The sequence below is a fragment of the Numenius arquata genome, chromosome 2 (assembly GCF_964106895.1).
Source record: "Numenius arquata chromosome 2, bNumArq3.hap1.1, whole genome shotgun sequence".
Taxonomy (NCBI): domain Eukaryota; kingdom Metazoa; phylum Chordata; class Aves; order Charadriiformes; family Scolopacidae; genus Numenius; species Numenius arquata.
The window spans coordinates 59,003,603-59,019,319 of record NC_133577.1 but is presented as its reverse complement, the minus strand read 5'-3'; the positions used below and the strand labels follow the sequence as shown (position 1 = coordinate 59,019,319).

The following is a 15,717-nucleotide window of genomic DNA, read 5'->3' as shown; positions in this document are numbered from 1 at the left end:
TGCCCTTGAAGCACGTCAAAAGAGATATTTCTGTTTATTCCTCTTCTGACTTTTATCTTTTAAGAAAATTATACTGCAGCATTCAGAACCAGCCCAGCACAGAAGTCATTTAAAAATTATTTATATCCTTCTACTGCACAACAATTTGCTGTGGGAGAAACAAACTCAGTAAAACGAACAGCAGGTCAACAAACACTCTTCTAGACTGATCTTCAGTCCGAGAGTATGAGGGACTACTCTGCTGTTGTATGTGGGTAGGAAAATGAGTTTGATGTGACTCTTAGACATGGTAACCATGCCTGATTCCCAGTAATACTGGGAGAGTATTCCGGTATCTACTGTTGGTGGAGACTGCTGAATGAACAGACTCTGGAAATCATTGCCTTTCTGTCTCATTGTCTGAAATACAGAATTAGCAGCACAGAGAAAACTGTATCTCAAGCAAAAAATCTTTTTTCTTCCTTTTGCATTTTCATTTAGAAATCTCAGAGCAAGAATTATGAATATTCCTTTCCAGAAATCAATGCTGGTAGGAATCCACCTTCATGCTATTTTGACAAATTTTCTGGATTCTAAACCTCAGATACGGAAATGTGTAAACACATCTAAATAATGTTGAAGAGCTGTTAAAGAGGAGAGCATACGGGAGAAAATAGTTACTCTGAAATCTTCCTTTGCGTAGCCACTGCCTGGGCCAGCCTGGGCTTTGTTGCTCATGTTTGCAGGTAAATTATTCATCTCGGACACTGAGCAAATCCAGCCCTCCTGAGTCTGACCCCTCCAACTGACAATTTAAGTTAATTATTTGCACGACTCCTTTGCTTGCACAGAACAATAACTCGCGTAGCAATGGTATCTCAGGAACGGTTTATAAAAATGTGGTACGTCCCTGTGACCGGTGTGGCTTTTAGGAAGACTCTGGCTACTGTAGTCTCTGAAAAGCTTTGACTCACATAAGGCTGGATTCACAGACGTGTTAGAGAAGAACTGTTCGTAGAAGAAAGAAATGCCCAAAAGCAGGTATTGCCCTGAGAGGCTGTTACACTATGGCACCGTGTCAGTCTGGAGCACAACGTAAGGAGCTGTGTCTTCAATATTTTTGGGCTTTTGGTCACACTGACACCAGTGAGAGTTCAGCATCTACATTCCACTGGGAATTGGTGGCTTAATTGTTCTGGTTTATATCTGTAGTTGGGGAAAACAGCATTTCTTTGCAGCACAAGGCTGCCATGAATTGCGTAAACACAATGATAACAGGAACTCTGTGAGCAACTTAAGGCACAAGTCACCTACTTACCATAAAACACAGTGCTAAGTTAGCTGGTACGAAAGTCATATGAGCACTACCAGTCCAGCAAATTGCATAAATACACCATTTCCACTGCTCTACACCTACATGTTCTTTTTAACTTCATTTCACTCTTTAAACCTGCCTTCAATTCCCTGCCCCATTTTTATCCCTTGACTATTGAAAAAGCAGCTCTTTAGCCTGGAGAAGAGAAGGCTGAGGGGAGACCTTATCTATGTTTACAAGTACCTAAAGGGTGGGTTGGAGGATGATGGGGCTGGACTCTTTTCAGTGGTTCCCAGCGATAGGACGAGGGGCAACGGGCACAAGCTGGAACATGGGAAGTTCCATTTAAATATGAGGAGAAACTTCTTTCCGGTGAGGGTGCCAGAGCCCTGGAACAGGCTGCCCAGGGAGGTGGTGGAGTCCCCTTCTCTGGAGATCTTCAAGACCCGCCTGGATGCAGCCCTGAGTGATGTGCTCTGGGCAACCCTGCTTTAGCAGGGGAGTTGGACGAGATGATCTCTAGAGGTCCCTTCCAACCCTGACAATTCCGTGATTCCGTGAACTCAAACTCTGTCTCCATCACATCCATTTCTTTGGAAAGCCATGATACAAATACATGCTATTACCACTGTATCTGAGCCTGAGCATAACTCAGAGGACTGAGTTTCTGTTGTCCTCTGGCACAACCATGCCAGTAGTATCCTTCCCGTCTCTGATGTCCGTCAGTGTCTGCTTGTTTCTTGTCTGACATTTGCAGGGTAGTCAGGCTGACTTTCTGTTCCGTAGCCTGTATCTCTATACCTGCAAAAGGGAGGGGGTTCAGATCCTTCCAGCAATTAAAATAACATTACTGGTCTTACTTCACTTGAGTCCAGCAGGTTGTCCTCAGCACCTTCCGAAGTGTTCTGCTGTGCCGCTTCTTACTGGCTGCATTACTCCGTCCAACAGCACCACCATGTTTTCTGTTGGACCAAGGAGTGACAAAGGCACCTCTTGACACACAGGAATGTGTTTAAAAACCTGCACTGCCTTTCATGGAATAAAAGAAGAACAAAGTTCATGGTATCAATGGGCTGTACAAACAAAGCATATACAAGATAGATACGAGTCTACTGTGTTCAGAAAAAAACCCACAGCTATCTTTTAGTGATAAAGTACAACAACAATGTAGTTATTAAGGAAGTTATATAGTTGATATAAGACTATAATATGGAAAGCGATAGGCTGGTGGTGTGTAAGCATACGTAGGGGAAGCTATTCTACAGCCACGCGACCGTAATGAGGTTAAGATACAAGGTTGTGTGATAAGACTCCTAATAAAAATTAATTACAATATAATCAATATACTTGCCCAGGGCTTACAAACATCAGCGAATGCAACAAATAATCTGAAGGGCCTATTTATAAAAACCTAAAAATCCCCTAGCCTGAGATACTCCTTCCTATTCAACAATTTTGAACCAATCCCACATAGCACCCGTTAGGCCACTTCATTGTTGTTTAAATTCCTTAGAATTTTCCTTCATTATATCACCTCCCCAAAAGTACAAGTTGGTACAGTGAAGCTGCTGATGTGCTGAGAAAGCGCTCATCCTTGCTCATTCCTTCAGCTCCTTGTTTGTCACGGACGGCACTTCTTTGTGACAGTTTCTGTCATCACCTCTCTGGTTGCTTAATATCTAGGAACAAAAGATCTCATGCTGCTGTTGTGATTATGATCACTAAAAAAGAAAACCTCTGTGGACTCAGAGGGGATTGAAGGAATGCTTGACAGACACTAGGTGATAGCAGCTGCCCAGCTTGGGCACTGATCACCATGTTCCTTGCAGATGCCCCAACCTACTTTGAGTCTGGGTTTGCTGGCCACAGAACAAGGTATGACCCTACACTTTAATGGGTGAGGCATGGACACTGATGCTATCAGGGACAAACCCAGTTTTACTGTAGGTGAGTGATCTTGAAACAAATCAAGATTCACTATCAGAGGAGAAAAATGCCCACCCCCTGTCCTCTAAGACAACCGATACCCCTTCGTGCACATCCGTCTCAAGCATCCTGCAAGATGATGCCCCACAACATAGCTTTGAATTCTTTCACTAACCAAGAACAAAGCAGGAAAGAACTGTGCAAAGGTGATCAGGACCAGTTATTAGCAGGAACTTAAATTAAGCTATCAAAGGATGGAAAGCCTTCCAGTAAGATCTCCACATGGAGCTACAAAAGCAGACTGTAACATTCCCTCTCCCATCGGTAAAGGAGTCTGGCCCTTAGCCCACGACCGAGAATAACAGACCTCCCGAGGTCTCCCTGGGCCACCCTTTGTCAATAGTGCTGTCACCAGCATACCATGGTGTGATGTTTCACCAACTGCAACGATGCTTACTGACCCGCAGGATAGGAGTTATCTTGCAATAGGAGAGAACTTGCACGAACAGGAATGAACTACATTTAGTCAGCACCTGGACTGAAACTAAATCCTACAGAAAAGGCTTCCAATAGGGTTGCATTAGGGAAGTCCCACCACAGGTGATTACTACATTGCTTCTAACCTTTTGAAAGGACATGCGTGTCTACACCTCCGTGTGCTCTGTGGCAAACATTAAAGGAGAGCTCTAGAGTAAACTAGACAATTTAAATACCGAAAACAAGTCACTAGGACAACAAAACATGCCAGAAAGTTGCTTTATTTGTTCATAAGGTCTGTGCGTTACAGCAAGCAAAAGTTTAGCTACTGTGGACAAAGCTCAGCCTGGAAGAGCGTGACGTGTTTACCATGGAGATGTAGGTTTGCACACAACATGCTGGCTTTCTATTGCTGGAATCTAACATTCGTGAGTTAGAGATCTTTGAGGTCTTTCTGGATGTTCCACAGAGTATCCGCGCTCTTCTTCAGCTGAGCCACCTCATCATCCTTCAGCTTTTGGTTAATGACACTCGTCAATCCAGAGGCACTTAAGACAGCAGGAAGGCTCAGGAAGACATCATTCTCAACACCATACATGCCCTGCCACAAACAAAAGAGATCACTCGGACATGAATCCATCACTCCTGTTCAGCTTTTGGTTTATAGAGCAGGAAGCCTTCTGGGCACAGAGCTCAAGACTATTATTTTGCAGCCTGCAGAAAGTTTTTGGTCACAACGTATTTGAGAAAATAACAAGTACAGAGCTGTTTCAGACCAAGTGATGGCAATACTGAGATGGAGATTTCGGAAAGCCCACCTCCAAACCCCTCACTTGTATTTATATACAGCAAGTCGCAGGCAAAATTCAAAGACACAGGATTAGGGTAGGTCCTTTTTGCTTCTATAGAGGGGGCACTGAGTTCAGCCTGCTCAGAGTCTGTGCTGTACCGGGGGTTATACAGCTGGTACGGACTAGATGCAGCCAGTTACGCCAGCCGTAAGAGGGCATCACTCTCTTCCCTCGCACCGTCGCTGGACAGTGGTTCATGCAATTGCAGCTGGGCCTCCATTAAGTTTCCCATTTTTGCTTCATCTTCGTGAATCTGCACCCCACACATGGCAAGCTTTACACAAGGGTAGTACAACATTGGGTAGAGTACAGAGAACTTTCAGCTCCGTACTTGGGAGAAGGGTAGGCTAAGGGGTCTGGCTAGAAAGGAAGTTGCAATAGGAAGCTCCCATTTCAAATTCCAAGAGTATTCCACAAAGCTTCCTCTGTTCAGCACCTTCCTAATTGAGCCTGGATAGCTTTTCCGTAACAACAATATGCACTGGAGCATCCAATCAGCCACCGCTTCTTACCTTTACCAGGGTTGAGACGGAATGCACCCGGCACAGGTTCTTCAGCATGGTCTCACAGAGGTCAGCAACGCTGAGGCCAATAGCCCAGTTTGTGTAGCCCTTCAGTTTGATCACCTCATAGGCACTATGGAAATATTGAAATACAGTTGCCTTAAGATGTCGTCAGGACGCTGCGTGAATGCCAAGTCTTAAGATGAGTGAATGTTTCCCTTTTAAGGCATCTGAAATTCCTGTGACACGTTGTAAGTTTTGGAATTAAAACGTCAAAGAGAGAGTTACGTATTTCAGCATTAGAGGATAAAGCATGAAGTCTGCATTATACCACAGGCGTAATAAAGAAGGCCTGTTGTTCTCACAGGATTAGATAGAAAGAAAAATAGCTTCTGTCTGTGAAAGTGTTCTTAGTGTTACGCAGAAAAAACAGACACCTACAACTGAACATGTTCTCTGTTCAAGTCAGCGGCATAATCATTCTGAGCACATTTGGAGTAGGTAAACATTTAGAGTCAAAGCCATGCACTGCCTACACACATCCTCATTTTTTTTTTAGCCAACATCTGTGTATAATTTGTGCTAGTATAGTCCTTATTTCACAAGTGGGACAAGGGATGTAGCAACACGTATAGTTACCTCTAGACAGGTTTTCCTAAAACAATGAACAAAATTTTCCCCAAATCAACTGGAGAGGCAGTGACAAGGAGGCAGCCCAGCTACTTTCAGCATCCCAGATATCCAGCTTATTCCTCAAGGCACTCTACCTTTCAACCACTTGCTTGTGGACTTCCTTCCAGTTCTCGGCATCTTTGTCAGTTCCCATGGCAGGATTCAGCTCCTGGAGAGAAACGCCTGCCACGTTAACTCCGCTCCAAACAGCCACTGTAACAGAGAGAGGGCTGAGGTGTCAGCAGACCTTAGCAACTCCCCCTCCACTTTTCCCATCCAGGATAACTGGAAACAGAGTAGGAGTAGCCAGGACCACAATCATGTTTGAGGCCTCAACCTCTAACGCTGTCCTGCTTATTCCCAAGGAGGTCAGAAGGGCTCCTTACCACTGGAGTCACCATGTTCTCCCAAGATCCAGCCATGGCAGCTGCTGGGGTGGATACCAAGTCTCTCAGACATCAGATAGCGAAACCTTGCTGTGTCTAGATTGCAGCCACTTCCAATCACACGGTGTTTTGGCAGGCCACTCAGCTTCCAGGTGACATAAGTTAATATATCCACTGAAAAGAAGAACATGCACAGTAAGTGACACAAGCCACATACACCCAGAAGAATGCTCCAACAATTACTTTGCTGTAGGCATTCAGGAGGACTCCAAAGACAGTTGGGCTCACTGGTCACAGTATTTTAGGTCGAACTATTTGTCTGACTGCTTGACATTTAGGACCCATCTAGCTACTGTTAAAAAAAAAAAATCAAGGAAGGTCTTTGGAGATTAATATCCTAGTACCTAAAGTCAGAGATGCTTTTTTGTCACAGCTAAATCCCTAGAACATCCAGAATTGGGACTGAGCTCTTCATATGGCTAAAACATTCACGCAATTTCCTTAAGCGATGTTTCCTTCTACTTTATCATCACAGTAAGAGGTAAAGCAATTGAAAATGAAACGTGTTTGAGATTCACATTCTAGTTGGTAACTACTTCAGGCTTATTTCTTAAACAGATTTGTGCATTAAGCAGTTTCTGCACTAATTTCCTCTGCAGCATGAAAAGCCAGATGAGTTCTGTCCTTCAGATGCACGTGTAAAAATACAGTTTTAGAAAAGAAAACCCGAACCTAGGCTGGGACAGTCAGAAAAGGCTGTGAGCAGAGAGGAAAAAAACCCCTAGTCTGTAGCTCAAAGCAACAATAAGAAACAGGCTACAATAATTGTGGCTCCAGAACTCAGTTCTCAGCAGGGAACATTTGTGTACAGATGTGTAACACCTTGCTGTTACAAGTGACATGCTCGCCAGGCGTAGTTTCTGTACAGCTTCAGCCAGGGCTGCTCCTGCCAGGATCACAGCAGTCCGTCCAAACTACAGAGCACCTCCCTACTGAACACTTGAATTCGCTCTGGACAGTCTGGCTTTCAAGTTAGCTGCTGAGACACCCCCAAACTTTGAGCTCTGCTTTGTAATCTCATCGTTTGCCTACAGTAGGGCTTTCCACTCGGGCCAGGCTGCAGACAGTGCTGTCTAAGCTAAAGCCCAGGCAGATCTAAGGAAGTTAAACAGAGAAGGACATCAAGGTCACACACCGACACACATGCAGAAGAGACCCCTGACGCTCCGGCACCCTCGAAGTCCCTTCTAATGGGCTCACAATAACTTCCACTATGAAAGGCTAGTGAACAAAATTCCACACATTGATAAAACAAAGCATTATAAAAATAACTCTAAAAAAGCCATGCAGTCCTCCTCCTACAGCTACTGTACTGGAGAAAAGTCTATGGTTTGAATTCAGCCTTGCTAGAACAAGAACAATTTGTTCTTTCACTCAGTTTGATTTTTGGGTAAATGTTTAAAATTGTTATAAATTACTGTACTTGCACAGTAACCACTTGCTCAGTACACCAGTATTCAGTGGTAGTAATTGTATACCAGCTAATTACTCAACCACCAGCCGAGTCGTGCACTGTTTTGACTCTGCCAAGTTACCTTTAAAAGCAGCGTTACTTCATTGCCAGGGCTTTGTAGCAATGGCTTTACTCAGATGCTGAATCAAGCAAAGATAGCCCGAAAGAGATACCCTACAAAGCATATCAGCTTTAGACATCCAAATGTCCAAGCTGTCCCAGTACAAAGAGATACTTGCAAGTGAGCACACAAGTATGTGTAATCACTTATAACTCTCTTGTAACCTAAATAAACTAATCTAGTACAGTTACCCTTTCCCCTAACATAAGCTTCAGCACAGGTATTTTTTCCTGAAAATATAGAGGGTAAATTCTTCATACTAAAAAAAAAATCACTGTATCATTTCCAGACACAAAAGTTATGATTTACATACAATTTAAGAGCAAAATGAATGTTTCCTTTAAAGATGAAAATTTTAAAATATCTACTGCTTAAGGTAAAGGATGTAAATAACTGGACTATTTACACTGAAGCATCCTTTTACAATATGGACATTATGAGAAGTTCTGCATAAAGAAGTTCTGAATAAAGAGAGCATCAGAAAGTACAGAATATTTGCTTGCATTGTACCATTAGCAACTACATGGCAGATGTCCACACAAACAGAGCTATTAGTTTTCAACATTCAGTTTGTAAATTAGAAGACTGAGAAAACAAAACACTAGTTCCCTCACAAATAGTATTCATAACTGCTCTAGGATAAGACTGCCTTACCTGGGTTGGAAACCACCAGGATGGTGCAGTTGGGACTGTGCTTAACAATCTGAGGAATGATGTGTTTGAAGACATTCACGTTCCTCTGAACCAGGTTGAGGCGACTCTCCCCCTCTTGCTGACGAACGCCTGCAGTTACTACCACAATCTTGGAGTTGGCTGTGACAGCATAGTCTACAACACAGCATGGGGGAGAGATACGGGAGGCGTTAAATAGACTTACCACTCATTTCAAGAGCATTGTGTTCATAGAGGTATTACGGGTAGCTTCTCCACCGTGCATTCATTCAAACCCAAGAAACATGAGACAACATTCAAACCAGCACCATCTCTTACACTGTCCTGCGATATCAATACATAGGTCTTGAAAGTACATTCAACTGCTCCGGATCTCAATTCCGCTACCCAAATAACAATACTGTTCCTTATACATCAATGAGGTACTAGAGTTCCACGAAAAAACAGTTTTACTCATCAAGCCCAAACCAGTAAAGTGACCATTATGGATGTAAGAGAAAGCCCAGGTTAAGTGTCACTCCCCTTGTTACAGGGTTCATCCGAAATCTCACCCCAATTCATCTACTTTAACTTTTCGATGCCAAATCCTTAAGAATTCTTTACAGTACACAACTAATGCTCCACTATTAAGCAAATTCATAAAATACCAATATTAAATAAAAGAAACGGAGGTTCACCTTTGTCTGCCACAATCTTGTGAGTGTGAAGGAACAGGCTCCCATGCTGTAGATCCATCATCTCTCCTTTTAGTTTGTCTTCCAAAACGTCAACCAGAGCAAGCTCATCGCAAAGTTCCTGAAGAAAGCCACAAAATTTGAAAGAGACAATCAAGCAGCTCACCTGCATTTCAAAGCTACCCCTGAGTTGAGCTATGTTCTATGTTGCCTTTTAAAGTGGCACGTTACACATCTGAAAGCATCCCTTCTCCAAAGGTAAACCAGCAGGACAGCACTGTCTTGGTGTTCTGATGCGTCCCGCAGTAACAAAGTCAGAGGCTACTACCGCACGGGCTCATAAAACTCATTCAGAGCCTCTAATGGGGGAGTTTGAATGCACAGCTAACCCTTTGCTAACAAGGCACTTCATGATTTAGGTATTCGGAAAAAGCTTGCATCTTTCAGAGTCATAACAAACTCTCTAAATCTATCCAGCAAAGATGTCTGTTTTAAATATTTAAATATATAATACAACACACCAGATAATTACCATATAGATATTCTCTTTTAACATTCCCTCAGCCAATTGATTGCACAAGCAACAGAATGGGAACAGACTTATTTTCCTCAATACTAAAAATATCATCAAAACAGATCCTTTACCTAACCTTCTCTGCCAGAGCTGCTACATTATATTTACTTTGCAAGAACAGATGCATGGGTTTTGTCCAGCCTGGTTAAGTTGGGAGATAATGTCATAGTCTCAGAACAGGAAAACAGTGAAATACAGGGGTGCAGGAAAAAGGATTCTGCTATAATGCAAAGTTTTACTGCCTTTCAACAGAAGTATTTACTACCCTTGTAAATTCTACTATACTTAAAAGCTTGTCATTCAGTAAATTACACCAAGATTCAAATTACTACTTCTATTTTCCTATGTATCTACAACCCATTTGAAGAGAGTAAAGCCACTTTTACACTAGTGAAAATATATTGCTACAAGCAAGCTTCTTTGTTTACTTTTCTGTAAGAAGCTAGCACTCATTACTTCACATAGAAATATTATTAGCATCAACAAAACTACTCCAAACAGGCAACAATATGCACTCTTTTCCTGCAGAAAAATGTATTTAACAGCAGGCATACTTAAGTTTTTCATTTCATTCTCTAAAATCACGTTAAGAGTTTATTGCTCTTCTGCATTGTTTCCCTTCACAGCTGATTTGATCAACTTTTGAACACCAACCCTAAGAGACTATATCTGCACTTGGTCTGTTCTCGAAATTGTCTGCAGGGTAAAAGTAAAGCCTTGGTTATTTAAATATTATGAAAAAGTGTCCTTAACTGAAGTCACTGGTGTTAAACTAAGAAGTTAGTGGATTCAGAATTTGAAAAAAGACTGCGTGCAGATGTGTGATTATGCATGACTCGTGCATATGCGGTCTGACAATATGGGACTTTCTCACTTTAGACCTTGCAACCAACGGTCACCAGACTCAGCAGGTTCAAGGAGCCAGTTCTCACTGAAACAGAAGAGCACCTGGAATAGCTCCAATGACTAATTTCATGAATTTGCATCAGTGCTGCCTAGAGAAGAATTCGTCTCACTATTAGCACACAAGCCTACACCATCACCAAATGCAGCTTAGAATACTGTCACTGGAAACAGCTGACTTGTGACTGTGGAGGTGTCTAAGACAGTATGGCAACGTCAGTGACCTGTTTCTAACAGAGAGGGAGCTAAAAATAACCAACATGGAAGTTTTAGTGTCATTCAAATGTATATATTAAATACCACACCAGTAAACTGAAATTAGTATTATCACACTGTGCAATTTTATGAAATTGAGAGCCATCTAAAACTCAACTGCATCTACATCTTAAAGTAAAGGAAATTAAGTACAAAATTTTATGGCATCATTTAACAAAAAGACATCTTGGGGAGCCAACCATCACACACAAGTCAAAGGCACATCTAATTCAGTGACAAGAATCAGATTCTTTTCTTACAAAAATGTTTTACTGCAGCTTATCCTTAAGAGAGAATAAGAGAGCAGAAGCCTGGTTGAAATAAACTCCATCATGCCATAATCCAAGCTTGAAAAATTTAAAACCAATTTTTACTCTGGATTTGGTGCATTCAACTCATTAATAGTAAAACTTTGTACCTAGATTTCTGAAAGCACAATTTGATCCTGCTTAGGGCAGCTTATTAAACAGAGATGAATGCTGGACTGTAGTGAAGTTTGTGGTAAGTTCACCTGGCTCCCTCACTGCCAGCCTTACAGGTTACAGTATTCCTTCAAAACCAAATGAGTTCAGACCACGAGAGGCAAACAGTTGCTTGAAAAAAAACATAAATACGGATACCCACGATGAACTGTCATTGGCTTTTCATTAAATTTCTTTTTTTGTTAGTTTTAAAAACTATTTGTTACTTTCACATCAGTACTTAGCTTCACTGTGGCCTTTTTTTACTGTCAGTTTTTCCATGCTTACAAGGCTCATTAGTATCAGCAAGTGAAAACTCTCAAGAATTTTTTTAATTATTAAAACCCCAGTACTTTAAAACATGCATTCTCAAGGTAACAGGTAGAGGAAGGATCACCTTCAAATAAAATACAGCTAATACAGTAGCTTTATTAGTACCTGCAAGATTCTCTCAGTGAGCTACTTGATTTAAGATCTGCCCCTGCAAATGGCTAGAGCTTATCTGTTTATGCCTTCTTTTAAAAAAAAAAACAAAAAAAAAGATCTGCAGCTCCCATTTGCCTTCTCAAAAACAGCATGAGAAGAATCAAATTTAAGTCATTCACAACATTCTCTAAAAACAAAGTGCAAGCACAAGAGATCCTTATTGCATAATAAGCCTTTGCTTTGCTCAAAAACTACAAGATGAGATTTGCCAAAAAAACCCCTCAGAAACCACCAAGAAGAAAAGTCAGAATAACCTCAAAGTCCAGCCTTCTACTTTTAAACTAGCTAAAACCTATAAATAAAACAATAAAGCCGTATTACTAAACAATAAGGGCTTAGGAACACTTAAAGCCTACTGAAGGGGACAGCAGTATTTCCAGTTATTATGCCCTACATGCATTAAAAGAGTAAAATCAAACACACGTAGTTTTGATTCCCAACCCATGCTTCACACAGATTCCTGCCCTGTCTGCATTCTTTGCCCAGCACAGCTCTCCCACAAGTAAACTCCAGCTTTCACTGAATTTTTAGAGTTGGAAGGGACCATAAAGATCATCCAGTCCAACTCCCCTGCTGAAGCAGGGTTGCCCAGAGCACATCACTCAGGACTGCATCCAGGCGGGGCTTGAAAATCTCCAGAGAAGGGGACTCCACGACCTCCCTGGGCAGCCTGTTCCAGGGCTCTGCCACCCGCTTCACTGCGGAAGAATAGAGAAAATTAAAAAGAGAAAGCCAGGTCTGCCAGGGGCTTCGCTGCCTTCTCCCAGCAGCCTGCAAGACGCTGCCGCACGAGCCATCCATTGCTAAGCGCGGACGGAAATGCGACAGAAGGAGGAGAAACCGCATGGGGAGGGGGGGTCCTCGTGTGAGCGGTGTAGACCCCCGCTGGCTTACAGGGAAGGCTCACAGCACTCCTCTGCTGAGACAAACGGCGGGGCAGAAACACCTCAGCAGCGGGCACTCCAGCAGCACGCTGTCCTTGGGCCCTACCTTTCCAAGGACGCTGATGGCACAGGCCATCCCAACCTGTCCGACCCCCACAACGGTTATCTTGTTGTTCGGGACCTTGGCTCCCGCAGCAATGGGGGTGATCAGCTTCTCCTTCAGGGTTGCCATGGCGTCCTGCAAGGAGAGAGGGCGAGGTTTGGTTCAAAGCAAGCCGGCGGGCAACCAAGCTCCCGGCAGGGCTGGCGGCTGCGGGACCGGTCATAAAACCGCGAACCGGTTCGGCACCGGTCAGACCGCCGGCATCTCCCCGCGGCTCCCTTCCCCCGGCCCACCCCCACATCCCTCCCTCCTCCGCAGCCCAGCCAGGGGCCGGGGCTGGTAGCCCTAACCCAAGGTCACCCCGCGGGTTTCTGCCGCCGTCCCGCCCGAACAACCCTCAGGAGCCACGGCCCGGCTCCGGCCACCGGCCCGCCCGTCCCAGCCCTGCTGCGACAGACCCACCGGCCGCCAGCCCCACACACCATCCGCCCGCCACGCGGGGAGGCTCGGCCCCGAGGCAAGGCGCCCGGCAGGACCGAGCCGCCCGGGGCAGGGGAGGAAAGGAAGGGCCGGGCGACCCTGCAGCAGCCCCCGTCCCGGAGAGGGGACCCCGCCGGCTCGGCTCGGCCCGTACCCACCAGCGAGGCTCAGAGCGTGAGGAGAAGGGGATGGCGGCCGCGGGGTGCGCGGGCAGTAAGGGCTCGGGCAATGAGGGCTCCGCAGCGGAAGGGGCGGCGCGGCGGGCAAGGCCGGGCCGCCCCCCGCCGCCCCCTCCCGGGCGGTTCCCGGCGCCATTGGGGAGGCGGTGGCCGCCGCGCTCAATCCCCGGCAAGGACGGAGGCTCAAGGGTGAGGCCGCCCCGCCCCCGGATCCCTCCCTTCGTCCCCCCTCTTCCCTCCATCGTCCCCTCGGGGACGATGCGCGCCCGGGGTCGGATGGAAGGGCTTTGTCAGGCGGGGATGTAACCCGCTGCAGCGCCACGAACGCTGCTCCTCCTCCCCCCCACCCCCTCACACGCTGTCTCCGGCCCTTTCCCCGTGTCCCAGGAGAGCATCGCTTCAAAATTGTCATCTCTCACCCAGGAATGAGCCCCTGGAGCCTGCGTGGAGTCTTGTGCCGTGTTAAAATTGATAAGGACACATCCATGGCTGTAACGGGGAAAACCAGACGCCGTGACGCGCCTTTCCCCTCACCCCTGGAATAGATCTACCGAAATTTTGGGCATATGATTTGCCACTGTTGCTGAACAGGGAGGAAGAGATTTGTTGGAATTCCTGCAGGACAACTGCATGGGAAGTAGGAAAGAATAGCAAAGGATTGCTGCTTAATTTTCTCTTTAATGCTGTACCATCGCTTCTTTCTAGCTGTCAACGGAGAAAGTAGAGGTAAAACACTGATTTGGACACGTTTCCAGTTTCACTGACAGGAAAAAAGAAAGCTTTAGGTTCCTCGTCACACGTGATTAACTCTCTCACAAGAGGGAAAACAGAACGGTAGACTCCAGAGTCCTCCCAAATAAGTCACTGGGTTAAACGTGACCAGGCAGAGAGCCTAGCCCTGCCCGTCTAAAACTGTGATTACCCTTTTTTCTCTTGCTGCGGCCAGTTTAAAGTTTTATTGATTTTTTTGCCAGGTATTTTGCCAGGTTAGTAACAACTGGATTAATTCCCTCTGGCTCACCGAGCAGCCAAATGCTGGTGCCAGCATGAGAGAGGTGGCGAGCACGAGTGGTGAGGAAAGGGTGAAACTTGCTTTTCTGGGCAGCAGTACGAATTCATGCTGGCTTTAAATGACATTCCAACCATGACCTACTTTGCTTCTGTATTGTTTGATATTGCCAAGGGTCCCCTGGAGGGAAAGGAATGAGTTAAGCCATCCACATGGCCCTTCAGGTAGCGATTTGACTTGCTATAAGCAAATAAATTCAAGACTGGTAACTACAGCTGACATGGGAGCTGGAGGTAAATAATAATTACGCAATGAAATGTAAGGATAAGAAAGTCTGTCCTCTATAATCAAACGGGAACATGTGCAGCTGAACTTTAAGAAAAGAAGGGGGAAGGGAGAAGAAAAGGTACAGGAGAGGTTAGGGAAAGATCAGACCAAGGTTTTTTCATTCCTGAACCAGAACCAAGGAGCTGTGCTTGACCTGCCCGGTGCCTGTTGTGAGCGGCATCAGCTGCTGCAGTATGTCTGCTTTGGACAGGATCATTCTCTCTCCTTATCAACAATTACCATAGTAGCATTTGTAACCAAATAGAGAGGAAAATGCTACTTTCCCATTTAGAATCATAGAATCGTCCAGGTTGGAAGAGACCCTTGGGATCATCGAGTCCAACCATCTACCCTACTCTACAAAGTTCTCCCCTACACCATATCCCCCAACACCACATCTAAACGGCTCTTAAACACATCCAGGGATGGTGACTCAACCCCCTCCCTGGGCAGCCTATTCCAATGCCCGACCACTCTTTCTGTGAAAAATTCTTTCCTAATGTTCAGTCTAAACCTACCCTGTTGGAGCTTGAAGCCATTCCTTCTTGTTCTATCGCTATTTGCTTGTGAGAAGAGACCAGCACCAGCCTCTCTACAGTGTCCTTTCAAGTAGTTGCAGAGAGTGATGAGGTCTCCCCTCAGCCTCCTCTTCCTCAAACTAAACAGTCCCAGCTCCTTCAACCGCTCTTCATAGGATTTATTCTCCAGGCCCTTCCCCAGCTTCGTTGCCCTCCTCTGCACTCGCTCCAGCACCTCGATATCTCTCTTGGATTGAGGTGCCCAAAACTGGACACAATACTCCAGGTGTGGCCTCACCAGTGCTGAGTACAGGGGCACAATCACCTCCCTACTCCTGCTGGTCACGCTATTTCTAATACAAGCCAGGATGCCATTGGCTTTCTTGGCCACCTGGGCACACTGCCGGCTCATGTTCAGCCGCTTGTCAATCAGAACCCCCAGGTCTCTT

At 45.0% G+C, this 15,717-nt stretch overlaps 1 protein-coding gene across 1 annotated transcript; it reads right to left on the bottom strand.

The window, feature by feature from the left end:
* Window positions 1-3,963: 3,963 nt before the first annotated feature.
* Window positions 3,964-13,527, bottom strand: LOC141462588 (L-lactate dehydrogenase B chain). Its single transcript, XM_074144541.1, has 8 exons — window positions 13,394-13,527; window positions 12,759-12,890; window positions 9,093-9,210; window positions 8,398-8,571; window positions 6,110-6,283; window positions 5,819-5,936; window positions 5,061-5,184; window positions 3,964-4,298 (listed from the first exon to the last, which is right to left on the bottom strand). Exons 2-8 carry the CDS (start codon window positions 12,882-12,884, stop codon window positions 4,131-4,133), a joined length of 1,002 nt encoding a protein of 333 aa, XP_074000642.1. The 5' UTR covers window positions 12,885-12,890; window positions 13,394-13,527; the 3' UTR covers window positions 3,964-4,130.
* Window positions 13,528-15,717: the final 2,190 nt, after the last annotated feature.